This window comes from Penicillium concentricum (assembly GCF_028827145.1).
Source record: "Penicillium concentricum strain IBT 3081 chromosome Unknown utg000001l_segment0_segment0, whole genome shotgun sequence".
Lineage (NCBI taxonomy): Eukaryota > Fungi > Ascomycota > Eurotiomycetes > Eurotiales > Aspergillaceae > Penicillium > Penicillium concentricum.
The window spans coordinates 4,767,830-4,783,913 of record NW_026622754.1 but is presented as its reverse complement, the minus strand read 5'-3'; the positions used below and the strand labels follow the sequence as shown (position 1 = coordinate 4,783,913).

General features: G+C 48.8%; 6 protein-coding genes across 6 annotated transcripts; 1 reads left to right on the top strand and 5 right to left on the bottom strand.

Annotated features, from left to right (window-relative positions):
• Nucleotides 1-146: 146 nt before the first annotated feature.
• Nucleotides 147-839, bottom strand: N7517_001825 (uncharacterized protein; the record flags this gene model as incomplete). The annotated part of the gene is made up of 2 exons (XM_056719555.1): nt 147-590; nt 783-839. 2 exons carry the CDS (start codon nt 837-839, stop codon nt 147-149), a joined length of 501 nt encoding a protein of 166 aa, XP_056583690.1.
• Nucleotides 840-2,039: 1,200 nt separating this feature from the next.
• Nucleotides 2,040-3,930, bottom strand: N7517_001824 (uncharacterized protein; the record flags this gene model as incomplete). Its single annotated transcript, XM_056719554.1, has 3 exons — nt 2,040-3,355; nt 3,413-3,628; nt 3,678-3,930. The coding sequence occupies 3 exons, from the start codon at nt 3,928-3,930 to the stop codon at nt 2,040-2,042; spliced, it is 1,785 nt and encodes a 594-aa protein (XP_056583689.1).
• Nucleotides 3,931-5,240: 1,310 nt separating this feature from the next.
• Nucleotides 5,241-6,909, top strand: N7517_001823 (Zn(II)2Cys6 transcription factor; the record flags this gene model as incomplete). Its single annotated transcript, XM_056719553.1, has 2 exons — nt 5,241-5,297; nt 5,350-6,909. The coding sequence occupies 2 exons, from the start codon at nt 5,241-5,243 to the stop codon at nt 6,907-6,909; spliced, it is 1,617 nt and encodes a 538-aa protein (XP_056583688.1).
• Nucleotides 6,910-7,074: 165 nt separating this feature from the next.
• N7517_001822 (hydroxyacid-oxoacid transhydrogenase) lies at nt 7,075-8,684 on the bottom strand (the record flags this gene model as incomplete). The annotated part of the gene is made up of 3 exons (XM_056719552.1): nt 7,075-8,081; nt 8,138-8,196; nt 8,260-8,684. The coding sequence occupies 3 exons, from the start codon at nt 8,682-8,684 to the stop codon at nt 7,075-7,077; spliced, it is 1,491 nt and encodes a 496-aa protein (XP_056583687.1).
• A 379-nt stretch (nt 8,685-9,063) lies between these two features.
• Nucleotides 9,064-9,663, bottom strand: N7517_001821 (Bys1 family protein; the record flags this gene model as incomplete). Its single annotated transcript, XM_056719551.1, has 1 exon — nt 9,064-9,663. One exon carries the CDS (start codon nt 9,661-9,663, stop codon nt 9,064-9,066), a length of 600 nt encoding a protein of 199 aa, XP_056583686.1.
• Nucleotides 9,664-11,102: 1,439 nt separating this feature from the next.
• N7517_001820 (arylsulfotransferase family protein) lies at nt 11,103-12,584 on the bottom strand (the record flags this gene model as incomplete). Its single annotated transcript, XM_056719550.1, has 1 exon — nt 11,103-12,584. The coding sequence occupies one exon, from the start codon at nt 12,582-12,584 to the stop codon at nt 11,103-11,105; it is 1,482 nt and encodes a 493-aa protein (XP_056583685.1).
• Between the last annotated feature and the right edge of the window lie 3,500 nt (nt 12,585-16,084).

Sequence of the window (16,084 nt, the reverse complement as noted above, 5' to 3'; positions counted from 1 at the left end):
CTGAGCATTTCGTGGTTACACTTTGCCTTCATGGCCATCTCATTGTATGTAGTTGCACAGCGATTATATTTCTATTGTAGTACGCCTACATGGCATCTCCTATTCCATAAATTCCAGACCTAGTAAAGTGGCGATAGATTCGCTATTTAATCAGCACTCATGCCAAACCCTTGCACGGCTTTGGTGATTTCAGGCGCCTCCTTATCCCCGGCGGCATCGTCTAGTGCAATTTTTAGATCCTCCGTCTCCTTCGCAAGGTTCTTGTTGTCCCTCGCAAGATCGTCGTTGTCGGCCTGCAGTTCTTCTCGCATCTGCAGCAGTCTCTTTGCCGCCCGTAAGTAGGCGTCCTTCTTCTGCACATACTTGACGACCCGTTTGGTTTCTGCCTCCAACTCGGCGTCAAGCCTTTTGGCCTGTACCTCAATAGCTTCCCGCAGTTCGCCTATCTGCGCTTCCTTGGCGGCGAGTTGGCCCTTCAAGGAGTTGATCTCCTGGGTGGCGCTCTCAGCCGCCTCACGCTGCTGGGCCAGCGCGGTCTCCTTCGCCTCAATTGCTGCTGCTGCTTTCTTCAGCTTTCCCTCGTAGTCGACCTTGGGTTCGCCCTCCAAGGAGTTTATTTCATCATTGAGGTAGGTAGGACATCTCTCTAAACAAGCTTTGATTCAGCCAATAGTTCAAATATAAGCAGCGTTGAGGTCCAACTCAAGGAGAGACGTAGGATGAAGTGAGAGAAAGGTCAAGGAAAGCTAAGGAAGAGACGAAGAAGACATGAAATAACGCACCTTGCTCCACTCGATGTCGGTCTCAATGTCCATAATGCTGAAATGTAATGAGATCATGGTCAGAGAGGAAATCTTGATGGAGGGCAGTGAAGAGAGAAAGAAGAAGAAGCGAGGGAAGGGATATAAATACCTTTTGAGATATAGATGGAGGAAGGGAGGATGGGAAGAGAGAAGGACTCAAACGGGGTAGATATATATACCACGGCAGGGGTGGGGGAAGAATCGAGAAAGAGAAGGGAGGGAAGGGATATAAATACAGCTAAACCTCGCCATATATAGAGGGAGGGATCTAAAACGATAGGTAAAGGTTAGAGGATGGTAGGGAATAGGTCGAAAAGAAGAATTCTCAGAAATAGAGGTGAGGGAAGGGGATATAAGATATTTTCAGATGTTGAAGAGAGGAAGGAAGGATTCAAAGAGAGAAGTTGAAGTGAAGGGTGTGTGACGAGGGACGAACCGAGAGTGAGAAAGAAGTGAAAGGTATATTTATATCCGAGGTTAAAATGATAGTATGAAGAAAGAATTGAAGGGCAGAAGAGTGGAGAGTATATCCAATGAAGAAGACTGCGGGCGAAGAGAGGAGTGAGGAGTGAGGAAGAGGAAACAAAAAATCTCGAGAGACATTGAGTAGGTAATGTTCGGAAGGCACAAAAGCACAACCGTGGGAGTGAGTAGAAGAGTAGAGGGAAGGATTGGAAGGAAGAAGTGAGGGAAGGGCCGTATAGTGAGAAAAATGAAAATGAAAGGTGGTGGAAAGAGGTCCTCGTGGGAGGTGAGCTGGAGAGGACGAGTTGAAGGTGATACTCAAAGAGACCCAACTGAGCAGACCTTAAGAGGATGGGGAGCTGTACACATGAACATTCAATGTAAGGTCGTAGGATATATAGAGGACAGGATCAAACTGAGGAAAAAGGAGAAGAGAGCCATCAAGGCAGTTGAGGAAGAAAATATCAGAGGATTCGAGGATTCGAGGATTCGAAGGGGGGGGGTTATACTCTGCGGGAAGTGGTGCGCCTTCCTAAATTGGTGATTATAAATTACTGTAGGCGTTCCTTCCCATTGAGTTTGGGATGGATTGTGGAAGGAACTGTTGGTCTAAAGTTATAATATAGCTATGTATTAACGAAAGTGTGCAATGTGAAGATCTGCCATGGTTGAAAGACAGCTTCAAAGGGCGTTGAGAAAATATAACCGAAACCAATCCCTCCCCTCGAATATCCCGCAACATCCAATGATCAATACGCAAGCATCGAGCATTCAAAGGGTGACAGCGCACGCACTCAAGATCCCAGTTTCCTTGGCCAAAGCAGCGGTAACATGAGCTGGAACTCCTCTGTCAATGCCGAGAATCATCAGAGCCTCCTTCAATAATTGGCCCGTTACAGGTTTTTCAGAGCCATCAGTGGGAAGAGACTTCTTTGGGGATTCATTAATAGCCAGCTTGGTTGACACAGGGGCAACGGCCATGAAATTGATGTTGACACCCTCTTGACCAAGAATGTTACCCACAACACCAATTTTTCCCGGTGAATCATAGTTCTCGCAAATCAACAAAGTCCCCTCTGGCTCAAAAGAAGCCTCAAATCGACCCAGGCGGGTGATCAGTGGCTGGTCTCCGGAGCAGGTGCCAGAAATTATTCGCTGCTGTTGGTCGGGAATAGACCCAGTGACGGTATCGCTGGAGGCTGGTGCACGGGAGGATGCCCGAGAAGGTGGACGTGCAACAAGAGTGACCAGCGATGAATAAGACGAATGGTCTGACGGGTCGCGAGAGTGCTGCTCCGAGACAAAGATGCCACGTTCGCGAGCCACCAGTTCGGCGTTGACAATATTAATATTGAGTCCCTCCATGCTGCTGATAGGAGCAAGAAGACCCTTGATCAAAGCGGCGAAGAGCGGCTTCGTGTTGTTGATACTAGCCAACTCGCCTTGATAGATCAGATCGAACGTGTTCCTGCCCAATGCTCCGCCAGGAGAAGCTGCATAGTGCTGAGTATACAGGCTGCCCAGCTTTTCGACTAGGCGTACAAAGGGCTGTAGCTTTTTGTATTCCTCGGGCAGGATCAGAGGAGCATTGACAGCGCTGCGCGGCAATGACCCTTGCAAGATTTCAAGCACTTGCTCGCACACATCGACAGAAACGTTCTCCTGAGCCTCTACTGTCGAGGCACCAAGATGTGGTGTGACGACTGCTCGTGGGTGAGCGATCAATCGTGCCGCAGATGAACCAGGAGTAGGGGGCTCTGAAGTAAATACATCAATAGCGGCACCGGCAAGATGACCTGATTCCAGTGCCGCGAGCAGTGCATCCTCATCGAATGTGCCTCCCCGAGCTACATTCAATACCCGGGCACCTGGCTTCAGCTGTGCCAGTTCGGCTTCCGCAATCATTCCTCGAGTTGAGGCAATGAGGGGTGTATGGATCGTGAGAAAATCAGCAGATGCGAGCAGCTCCGGGAGCGAGGATACGAGGGCGACCGAAGCCGAAGCTGCAACCGCTGGGGATGCATATGGATCGAGAGCATTCACATTCATGCCTAACCCCTTGGCCAGTCGGGCTACTGTCAATCCCACTAGTATAATGCACGGTCAGATTATGAATCCAAACAAGTCAATTGAGGGATAGTTACCCTTTCCCAAACCAATAATGGACAATGTTTTCCCCTTGACTTCCACGCCGACGAACTTGCTTCGTTCCCACTTCCCATCCTTGAGACTAGCACAGCTCTCGGGGATTTTCCTTGCCATTGACATCATCAATGCAATAGTATGCTCAGCTGCAGCGCCAATATTCCCCGAAGGTGAGTTGACGACAACAATTCCGAGCTTAGTAGCTTCCTCGACATCTATACAACGATTAATAACTCCCCGCTGTACAACAAGATTCAAACATACCAACATTGTCAACCCCAACACCCGCACGCGCTACCACCTTGAGATTCTTTGCAGCTTGCAGCACAGTGGCAGTGACTTTGGTCTCGGAGCGAACGAGAAGGGCATCGTAATCGGGGATTATCTGAAGTAATTCATCGGCACTGAGACCTTTTCGCTCATGGACATCCAGTGAGCTGCGCAGAAGAGCTAGTCCATCTGGCGACAGCTTTTCTGGCACAAGGACCTTGGGACGAGATGTTCTTAGAAGAGGCATGATTCAATTGACTCAATTGAAGGGAAAGAGAAAGACAAAGACGAGTCCAATTTTAAGTCATTGAATTCCAAGCTCCCCGCGGCAGGCGCGCTCTCTCATGTTTGTCCAATCATCCTCTCTATACAACAAGTCCAGGTGTACAGAACGCGGGGTACGACCATCATCATTGGAAGCATCTACAAGGTACTTCCATGATGATGGTACTTTTAGTCTGATTATGCTAAGTCAATCTCATTCGACTTTAACATGTCCACTCTCCCGTCTTCATGTCATGCTTCCGCCCTCTTTCCCCATATTTTGCTGGACATCAATGCCATATGTTGTTTGTTAAAGGGCTAAATTATGCCCCTTTCAGTCATGGCCTTGATTTCATTGGCCTTTCGCTGTGAAGGCGCCGTTTCTAGGAGCGAATGGTCCTCTGGAAGACCAATTGTCCAATGACAGGAGACCGGAATCCTCTTTGTTGACTCCTCGTGGCCAACGAAGAAAGCAGCCTCAATCCCAGAAACATCCATTGCATACCCACAGGTTCATTATGCAACAGCGCGTAGGAAAGCTTCGGATCCCGGATACAAGATATTGGCGAGGCTTGCAAGATAGCACCAGCATTCTAAAGTCTCTCCTGACTGAAATTTCTCACCAAGTTTTCTCAATGTTCATCATTGATGAGAGCTCACAGTAACAGATGTGACGATCATATGACTACCCAGAGGCCTCTTGGGAGGCTGGTTGCGATCTCTCGCAGTATTCTTACCCATCCATTGAGTGACCTAGCAAATGCCCTTATTGTTGGAAGACGACCAGGCGAAGGCTTGTCCGGCGAGTCGGCCATAATGAGTCTAGCGATGTTTGGGAAATATTGCTCTCGTGGTCATGAGGAGAGTGTCTCTTTCCGCTTGCATGATATCGCAATTTATAAATAGGGGGGGGCTACAAAATGTCGGGTATAGTATCCTGGGGACCTCGGGATCTATATTTGCTAACCTTGAGGTAAGCCCCCATAGTTTTGAATAATTTTGAAGAAGAGAATAGGGCTTTTACAAACTGGAAGTTGCATTTGAATCGAAGTTCAAGAAGTAAAATAGGTGAAGATGGATATCTGAAGATCCAAAAGAACCTGAAACGGCTTTTCCCCGCAGAGCCATTTTGAGGCTTGGCAAAATGTCAACGGTAACAACATCCTAGGGCTGACAGCCTCTTAATTCTCCCCTCAAATTAGCTCTACTTCTTTATGAAACTTGACCTACGGAAGATGGGTACATAACTTCGAGCCTTCTGCCCCGTGATGACATCTTCTCGGTCTTGACACCATGGTGGGAGTTCCGCACAGTACAGGCTGTGCCCTGTGTCGCGAGCGACGAATCAAGGTCAATTTCCATTCAAGTAAGATTGAGGCTCTCGGGCTAATAAAGTCCATAGTGCGATGAGGTAGTCCCAGAGTGCAGCCAGTGCCAGAAATATGGTCGCGCCTGTCCGGGTTACAGGCGAACCTTTCGCTTTCAAGATGAAGGCCCCAACCTCGCCCGGCGACATCGCTCCAACACGCGACGGAGGGGGAGAGGCGCATTGGGTCCACCCGCATCGGCTACGTCTTCAACCCCAACTGACCGATCGCCCCCCGCACACGACGACTCCGCTGCGGCCGCAGACGTAGTGCGCGGCAATGCGATTGCCCTCATGCGGCGACACTCGTCCTTGGGTGGCTGGGATGAAAAATTGTCGCCGTCGCTGGTGCGCCAGTCATTCCGTGCCGCACAGCCACAATTATTCCTCGACTTCATCAGCACGTCGTTTCCGACCCTCTATTATCATAATCGGTTCCGGTCTGGCGATGCGCCCGGGTTCGCCGAATACATCGTCATGAATTTTGGCAAAGATTCTTATCTCGACTCTGCAGTTTGCTGCTTGAGCTCGGTCTATTTAGCACACTTGACTCAAGATCAGGCTCTCCTCAAAGCAAGTCGACAAATGTACTCGAAGTCGCTCAGTGCGGTCATCAAGGCCATCCCGAAAGCCGACCATGCCAAATCTGACAACATGCTATGCACATCCATCATCCTCAGTGTCTTCGAGATGTATGCGCAGACCACGCCCGACGCCTGGGTCGTGCATTCTGACGGTGCCAAGCGGCTGATGATAAGCCGAGGCCCAGAAGCGCACGAGTCCGGGTTCGGAAGATACTGTTGGATTGCATTCCGCGGGTTCTTCATCGCCACGGCAGTGTACGAAGGCAAACCCTGCTTCCTGGACCAAGAAGATTGGCAATCCTACGCGACGAAAGTCAGGACCGAAGACTGCCAGAAGTCCGGGGAATGGTCTGTATACGGAGAAATATCTGACCTGGCTTTTATGGAAATCGCGAAATGCCCGCGATATATCAGTGACACTCGCGATCTCCTTTCACTTTCGACCGAGCCTGACTCAAATGCCATCACAAACCTCCTCAGGCGCATACATGACACTTCCCACCGGCTGCGCTCACTCGCCGCGGACCTCCGCTCCTGTATCAGCGCGCACAGTGAACGCCAGCACGGTATCGTCCAGCGACCCGGATCCTTCGTCGGCCCCGTCCCAGAAATCTTCCCGGATACCGGTCCGTCACTGCTCCTCAATGGAGCAGAAAATATGCTAGAGACGCTACAGCAGCTCTCCGGCCGTCTTGAAGACCGGTTACGCTTTAATCTCGTCGAGGATTGTTCACCGGAGTCGTATGTGGTCACGCCGCCCAGCATCGATAGTGAATACCCCGCATCCCCCTTTTCTGCGACGTCAAAGAGCTTCGCCCTCCCCTTTCGCATTCATTCGGAGCTTGGACAGGGTCCATCTAAGACCTCTGATCCACATGACCCCCGCGCTGTGATCTGGTTGGACCGCATCGCGTCGTCGATGGGTGCCCTCGGCGCAAAGGTCCTCCCGGGTGATGCCTCGAGTGCTTCACTACAGATGGAGAGCTCACCTCAATTAATGGAGCCGCAATAGTCAACAATGATTCCTGCGTTGACCTGAAATGTGATACGAAAGACACCTGCTCCTAGCCGGCCTAGGATGAACTTCCCCCTACCACACAACATTATACTTTATTCCCCCTCCCCAACATAAAGGAACAACTCAGATATCCATTTGAATTTACATGTATCTACCACCCTAATAATCCAAAGATTGCTCCAGCAAGCTCCTCAACTCACCCCTCTCAGCCTCCAACTCCTTACTCAAATTCGGTGCGAGCATAAGCACCCGCTGCTGCGGAATAGTCCCATCAACCAATCCCTCCAAATCCGCAGCCTTGAAACCTAGATCCTTCAATCCACGTGGCTGATCACCAAGCGTAACAAGGAACTGCGCAATCGCATCGCCAAGCACCTCACCCGCACTCTCACGCTTAACATTCGAGATATCCACACCAAATGCCTCAGCCGCCGCAAGATGGCGATCAGGGTTCGACGCCGCGGTAAAGCGGAAGACGGCTGGCGCGGTGACAGCCACAGAAACACCGTGTGGAATAATTGCGTGATCGACCTCATAGCCCGCATGCTTATAGCCAGGATTCTGGCTGGAGATGGGGTAACTCATACCGTGGCAGAGGTGAACGCCTGCATTTCCGAAGCCGACGCCGGCGAGCGTAGCCGCGAGCAACATCTCTGACTGCGCCTCATGGTCATCTGGGTCGCGGACTGCGCGCGGTAGGTACTTGACTGTTGCGCGCAGGGCGGCGAGGGAGAAGATGTCGGAGATGGGGTTTGCGCCCTGGTAGGCGGGCCGGTTGATGGGGTTTGTTGGGCGCGGGGTGCGCTCGTTGTAAGGGATTGCGGTCCAGGATTCGAGTGAGTGACAGAGGACGTCGAGGCCGGAGGCGGCGGCCACAGCTGAGGGCATGGTGCGGGTGTTGAGCGGGTCACAGATTCCGAGTGTTGGCTTCATGTTCCGGTGGGCAATTCCTGTTTTGGCTTTCTTGGAGACTAGGTCGAAAATCGCTGTGCCTGTTGTCTCCGAGCCTGTGCCTGCTGTTGTTGGGACGGCAACAAGGGGGAGAAGGGGTCTGTCCACCGGGAGGCCTTTGCCCAAGGGTGCATTGACGAAGTCGAGGAAGTCCGCTTCGGGGAAGACGGTGTACAGGTTCATCAGTTTGGCGGTGTCAATTACGGAGCCACCGCCTGTTTTGGTGTTAGTTTGTGTATACCAGGGGCTAGGGGACAAGGGGGACACGTACCGACAGCCAGGAAGGCATCGGGCTTATAAGGCTTAGCGAAAGCAATAGCCTCTTTTACACTTGATTCAAAAACATGTTAGCACCTATATAACAACCACACTTGAAGCTCAAGGTTGACTTACGAGCTATCCTTGGGTTCGGTGCGAACTTTGTCAAAGATAGTAAACTCAATGCCCTCACGAGTGAGACCCTCCACAGCATGCTTCATAGCATCAAGCTTGGCGACATTGGTATCGGTGACAATGCACACACGCTTAGCGCCGAGGTTGGTAAAGTCCATTCCGACCTCCTTGGTTGCGCCGGGTCCGAAGCGAATGCTAGACGCCGCCATCTCGAAGGCATATTCCTTCTCGCGCGAGCGATCCACAGGCGTGGACATGCGACGCTTTACATGGTTGAGCAGAGATGGGGTTTGCTTGTGGTTATGGTGGTGGTTGGGGTTTTTGTGGCACGGGCAGTTGGGTGGGTGGGTGTATTGTACTGTGCGTAGCAAGCTCAGGGCGCGATTTGCCGCTGAGGGGGCGACTCTGATAGCTGGAGAAACCATTGCTTATGTGTATGCAGTTCTCTGTATGAGAAGAGAGTCGGAGAGTAAATAAGTAAAGAAGGCTTGTAGTCACCTGATGGACAGATTGGAGAAATGCGGGGAACTGCCCCGGACTTCTGGCCGAGGTTATTTTCTCTCATTACTTGCCTATTAGGGAATTCACTTTGGAAATATCCTTCACTTCTCCAAAATGGAGAAGAACTATGTAATTAATCTATATACATCCGAGGTTGAAACATTATATATCCTCCATGACAAGTATGTATAGTAGTTGAACATAGAAACCTCAGAAGTCGAATAACATATTTTTAATTGAGCACTAACCTATCCTACGATAACAATCCAAAACATAATTTTTATACTCCATCTCACTCCCAAACTAAACCTTGTCTCCACAAAGCGACAAGACCAAATCAGTCGAAGAATCAACAGCCCTGACCTGACTCCCAGCAGGTGGAACCCCATCCTTCCAGCAAATCGCCGGCTCGGCAGGCGCAAGATTCACCGTGTAGCCCACAAACGGATCTCCAAAGACATCGGAGAGATCGTACCACACTTTATCCTGTCTCTGGCCCCGTTCCTTGCTAGAGGACAGGTTGTACGCAAAGATCATCTGCGGAGCACTGGTGTACAGCCCGTCACCCTTGGTGCTGATCTTGATTGCGATGCCGCCAGTGTCGGGGTTCTCGCGGAAGAGCTCACTGTACTGGTCGTTTGGGAGGAGGGTTCGCTTGGGCAGGACCGTGGAGGCCACGGACCAGATGTAGATGGGGAAATGGCAGTTGTTTTGCACTATCGCATGGCCCAGATTTCGGTGTGTGGGTGGTGGTGTGCTGGTTGGTGTCCATTGGCCATTGCCGGAGGAGGGGGAGGCACCGTAGGGGATGTCTCTTGAGTCCAGCTTGTTGTTCTGGATTGTTGGGCTCGCGAAGGCGAGGGTGGTGAGCGAGAGAAGGGGAAGGATAGATGAGAGATACATCTTGCTTGCTTGACTGAAGAGCTGTTGGGAATACTCGTTCTTTAGTTCTGTCTTGTGTTAGAATCAAGAATTGGGACAGCTTTATATAGAAGTTTCTGTCCTGTATCTGGTATCATTCCCCTTGTTGCTGTGTTGCACCGCGAGGCTGGATCATTGGATCTAATTCCTCACGGAAAGATGCCTTTGGACATTTGCCATGGATCTTGGCTCAGGGGAAAGTGGACGCCAAGTTATGCTGTGCAATGTAGATGTGGTGCAAAATGAAGGGGTATGAAAGTACCACAATGTAGTAGCCAAATCGCGGACACATCCGATTGTCCAACCGAAGAATATAAAGAATGTCACCATTTCCCTATTTAGTGGTATCAGGTTCTGGGATTCTCTAGTTTCAGTCAGGAATGTACGGACCTTTAATTCTATATCGTGTGTCAAGGATAGGATGAGAAGAGCCAAACCTTTAGATAACTTTAGTTGAGTCGGATCAAAGATATTGAAGAATGTGACTGGCCTGCTAGCTCAAGGTATAACCTTTCTTAGAATGAACCCAATACACTTACAATAGTCATTCCTTAGACTAAGCTGAAGAATTATGCTAAGACAACCTTTATAGTCAGTTACACCCGTGGACAGCATGACACGGCTTTGCATAACCCGGTCGATACTACCCGAAAGTCTGGGCTTGATAAAAATGGGCAAACAAGCATGTAAAGCCCCCTTGGCTAGGGTAACTGTGGCGTTCTAAGCATTCATCTTTGCTGAGGAATGTGAGCCTTCTATAGCGAAATTACACGGAGAATTGTTTTTGGGTTTGAAACCGCCGAAGAATGTCAGATAGAGAGCTTTAGTAGCCGATAATGGAGCTATATACCCCTCCCAGAAGGCCCTGTTACAGAAAATGGACTTACGAAATAGAACAAACTCGACATAATTCATGTGGCACACACAAAGGCCGGCCGCTCATTTGTGAAATCTTTGATGACATCTCCAATGTCTATTGGAGAACATGGTAAGACAGACCTAGTAGCTCTTGTGTGCATAGGAAAAGTTTGATAGATGTAACACCATACTGTGAATCGGAGTGGAGGACCTACGGATATCACTATCTCGGCATTTGCTAAAAGGCCCAAGGATTGACATGGCTAAACAAGATCTAGATCTAACCTTTCGAGCATCATCACTCTACTTAGGTGAATGACAAGCTTTCGGCTCGTCGGAATTTTACTTGAGATCAAGATAGGCCAAGAAACAATTGTATATCCAGAGGACGACGCCAAGTATGTACAGCAAGAAAGCAATGATATAATTTGTGCGACCAAACCACCATGTATACCAGATGGGGAATCATCAAAGACAGAATTTATGAAGGAGACGGCCACCAGAGATCCTCTGAATAGGACTGGTAAGAATAAGTTGCCAACCAAAACGCAACCTAGACCCGCTTAGAATGAGACAATCTCAGAGGTGCGAAGAACAGTGGTACCCTTGCGAGCGACAACCTGAACAAAATTGGTAGGAGGGTCGTTGAGAGTAGCAGAGGTCTCGAAGCCAGTGCGCTTCGCTGTAGCGATCTGAGTGTTGTTGGTAGAGGTGGCAGAGGAAGCCGCGTAGACAACCCAGTTGTCATATTCGGTAGCACCATTCCAGCTCATGTAGACGGTGGCACCGGAGCTAGTTCTGTTGATTGACACGGAAGGCTTCCAAAAGGGGGTGGCAGTCCACTGGTAGCGGTAGCCGCGGTAAGAGGCAACGGCATTATCGTCACCGAACTGAGCGCTGAAAACGACATTACCGTCACCATCAAACTCCTTGACCTTGGAAATGGAGCCATAGGCCAGGAAGGCATGGCTGTCCACTTCACTGAGGAGCTGATAGCTGCCCTGGCTGACAGAGTGGATGGGGTCGTCGGGGTCGGTCAGGGAGCGGAGGCTGGTGACGGTCTTTTTGTTCAGGTCAATTGCCAGGCTGATGCCGGTGGACTCGGACTCTTCATCGGTGGGGGTGTTGGCGTTGTTAAACAGGTTTACGATGAGGCCGTTGTCAGTCTCGTTGTAGACGCGCATGTCATGTTGCCACGAGAATTCGGCATTGCCAATCTGCTTGAAGTCGGCACCGTCCTCGCCGCTCAACTGCCACATCACGCTGCCATTCTGGGACAGATAGTAGCCTGACCACATGTGGCGCAGCGAGACAAGATAGCCATGATTGGTGGTGGTGATGGAGTTGATGTGGTAGGCATCATAGGGGGCATCCTGGGTACCGACATCCTTTCCGAGACCCTGGTGGGAGGTGGTCAGGGGAATCTCAGCTTCATGGTCAACTGCACTCCATGAGTGCAGAACCTGGTTGGTAGGAATGTCGATCTCGTAGAATTGGCTGTCTAGCATCCACTGGGAGGATGTGCCATTGATGGAAGTCAGGTCATGCTGAGTGACATTGTAGGCGGTGCAAATGAGGGTGTTGCGGGAAGTAATTCGGCTCTCGTGCATGTCACAGTATGAGTCCTTACTTGAGCCGTCCGGAGTGACGAAGTCGCCGGTCAGTTGGACAGTGTAGATCTCTTTGTAGGTATTGTCAAGGATGTGCACAGTTCCATAACCGTAGCCGATGGACATCATGTCTCCGGCCCAGAAGGTGATAACATCCTTGCCGAAGAGTTTTTGCACCATGAAGTTGGCAGTCACACCTTCATTGCCTTCGTACACCAGGTCACCCGCATCATCATAAATGAGCGCAGCGGAGCCAGCGTCCTGAACATCTCCACGAGGACCGAGGAAGATGTAGCCGGAATCGGTAGTTCCGGTCTTGTTGACTTCGAGCTTCGGCGGCTGGAATTCCATCGAGCTGTAAGTTGAATAATCCCAAGCAGTCGCCTGAAGAGACAGGACCAGAGCGGTGCCTGCTGTGTACCACCATGGAGCCATATCAAACTAAAGAATGACTAAAAAGGAGTGTACTGTGTAGCTCAATAGAGGAATATCAAAATAAAGAATGACGGCAGGATCAATAAGGAGTGATTTGAGATATGGAAATGGCAGGAATCCCTTTAAATTGAAAGAACAAGCCTTTAATAAAATGCAGCCCTGAAGATCATTACCTTCCATCGGCGGAGCCAAGTGGGTTGCGATGAAGCCATTGCCCAACCAGGTTAGCCATCAACTTCCACCTTCTTCCGAATAGTGGGACTATGAATAAATAGCCTTGGCCATCGTCATTTCTCCACATGTATAGCCCCTAATCTGATTGATAAAGCGTGGTATGTGCGATTCATGGCAAGAGACAGGTTCCGAAGTAATTGATGCCGACAGGGGAACTATCAAGACGGTATAGATAGTGAGGATATGAATCAAGATACGACAGTTGCCCACAGTGAAGGCTCGGGTTTGAACGATCAGCGTGACGATCAATTGCAGTTTCTTTGGCTGTGAGTTTCAGGCTGAAATTGCCGAAACTACCGGCAACACGGTAGGTCGTTTCATCTTGGAAGATATAGGCATTTTTCTGATTTCAGCTGCACAAAGCACTTGTGTACATCGCATTTTCCGCTACTTAGTCTTCTGTTCGTCATGATTCAAATGACATACCGATTACTAAAACCCCTGCTGGGGGTGAGTGATGCGAATTTTCTCGTACTCGGGCAGAGCGCATTTGACCATCCATTCAGATTCAAGAATATGCTGAGCAGAGGGTCGATTCTCCGACTTTGAGGAAAGCATCGAGCGCAACATTGAGCAAAGAGCATCTCACTCGTTTGATTCAAAAGGGGGCATCCCCTCCCTTATAAGCCCTTCTTCTAGGCGGATCCCTAACAACTTCCACGGGTGGGGCAACTTGGAGATAGGTCCAGAGAGCTACAGTAATGTAGGACCTGGAAATATCGAGGGGATTGAGGAAAGAGGAAAACTATCTACGAAGAACTGCATCTTCTGGGAGCAAACCACAGAGGTCACGTGGACTCCCAGCAGACACTTGTGCCCTATGCAGCACTAGTGCACAATAGATTTCCGGAGGTACAAGAGCTAGGAAGGTTTAAATCACTTTAGAAACGTTGATATTGGCTCATATCTTCGCGCCCAGCTCAACGTGCGCAAAACCTATATATCCAGGGAACCTGAGATTAGTTAGGCGATGGCCTTTTCCATGCTCGTTTGGGGATGAGATATTACAATCATAGCTCAGACTGAGTGATTTCTGATTGAATCTTTCATGGTGTTTTCAATGGGCTCAGAGCAAAGTCAGTTTGTCAAAGAGAGAGGTATACAAAGTGAGAGAATTTTGAAACGCATGGTTTATTGAGACATGATATAGTTATTGAGGCCAAGTTATAAACTACTGGACTTGACAAGATTACCTTTTGCTCCTTACTTCTTATTTAAAGATTTAGTTACTATATTCTTATTCTTTATAGTGTTTGATACCGTTCTTTACCCATTTCCCTTATCCTCTCTTGCCCTCAAGATCTGAGCCTGGTCCCTCCCAGCTAAATTTCAACATGTCGACGGTCAACATGGTGAAGTATTACTTCCACAAGAATATACCCAAGGAGTGAGGAACGACTGCACAAGATCATTGCCTTGGCATATCAAACAGCAAGGGACAGGAATATCTATCCCAAGGCAGTCTTCATCAGTTATACTTTCATTCTTGTATGAGAACCGTGCTGCTTTATTCACCTATGGCCCCCATGTCACTCATTCACAGCTAATCAGTTTGCAGGTCTGAGCTCCACAATACTACTAGCATCAATGGCCGACGACAGAAAGATCATATAGGGTATCATAGCACCATTTGCTATAAAGATGAAGAACAACATCGTCGTGGTACTCATTTTACCAGTCATGGCTATGTGAAGGATTGGGCTAGCATGGACTTTGACCATGCCACACATCATAGCGAGAAGCCAGACTCCACGATGAAGAGCAATGGTCGGGCTGTATGGCCGTCGGAGGAAAGCCTCCGACTTGCACCGGAAATCGGTTACGGGCTTTTTTTTTTTGAACAAGGGTGACAACCATCATCCGGTTTTTGAAGGAAGAGATAGCAGGTATGGCAAGATGGGGGCAGAGAAATTGCATAACTTCATTACTGTAAAGTCAATTTTCTTTTGTACTGTCAACTCATATGGACCTTTATTCTCACTATGGAAATGCTATGAAATGCTTCTTTGACCAAGAAATATTTCTTGTCGCTAGAATATGCTCTATGGAATGTTACATAATAATGGATTTTTATGGAGAGAAAGATTGTGCTTTCACTAGCGGAGTTACGGGAGAGAGAAAGGGGAAGGAAAGATCACCCTAGGCCGCCAAAGGCCCCCAACACACGTGTTTAAAATTAATTTTCTCGTATATCAAACGCCTATGTCCACAAACAGTCTACGGGTAAGGGCAGGGACACTGGGGTAGCCAGCCGTATCCCGGTGTGTCGGCTGGGATGTCAAGGAGATCCGGGGTTGACTGCCTATTTCCACTTATTCTTCGCACTAGGGGTGACGGTTATATGATTAGTCCAAACGTATTCCGGATAGTGGGTGGCTGAACTAACAATTTCAGCTAAAGACAGCACTCTCAAGAAGTGTGCTGACACCGAAATGAAAAGAGCCACGAAATGTGTGTGGCTGGGTTCTTTGGCCAAGGTGGTTACGGACTTCACACTGCTCAATTTTATATAGACCACGCGATCACAAAAATTTGTGCAATTAGATCACTCGGGAATGTTTTTGAGGTCTGATTTCGGTAGACGCTCCATTGGTACCCCAGACTTCACGGACTTCACGGCAGTCATAGCACATGGTATCCAGTCAACATGAACCTGTGGAGTGATATCACAAAGAAAATTGTGAAACAAGTTCCATTGTCTAAAAGCTCGGCTCGAATGACCTACCAGTTAGGAGTTGTGAACGGAGAAATAGCGGGAATATTAGAATACAAAGGTCTGACCATTAAAGTTTCTTATATTATTTACGTTTGTGCGCTTTATGTTCAATGTTCTGTTCTTCAAATTCTTTAAATTATTTGTGTTATATTCTTATCCCTGAACATCTTTATTAGCAAAACTATTTCACCATTCTTAAATGCAAAAAAAAAAAAAAGCAAAGCAAAGCAAACACCGTGCACTAGTTTAGCTCGAATCTCCCGTGAACGCCACCTCCGTTTCTCCGCAGGCACGGACATCCGAGTCATGGGGAAATATCCTCGAGTTTATGGGTTTTCTTTTACACAATGGCAATGACCTGGACAATAATAAAGAGTATTGAGGCATTGGTGGTTGAGTCTTCAAAGTTATCCCTAATTGCCCCCTTATATACCCTATACCCCCTGTAGAGTTAACGCCCTTAGACCGTTGAGTGGCGCAAATTACTTTTTGCGGGTTGAATTAGCCAAAAAAGACAAGGAATATCTTACGGTTAAAATTGGCGTGCTTA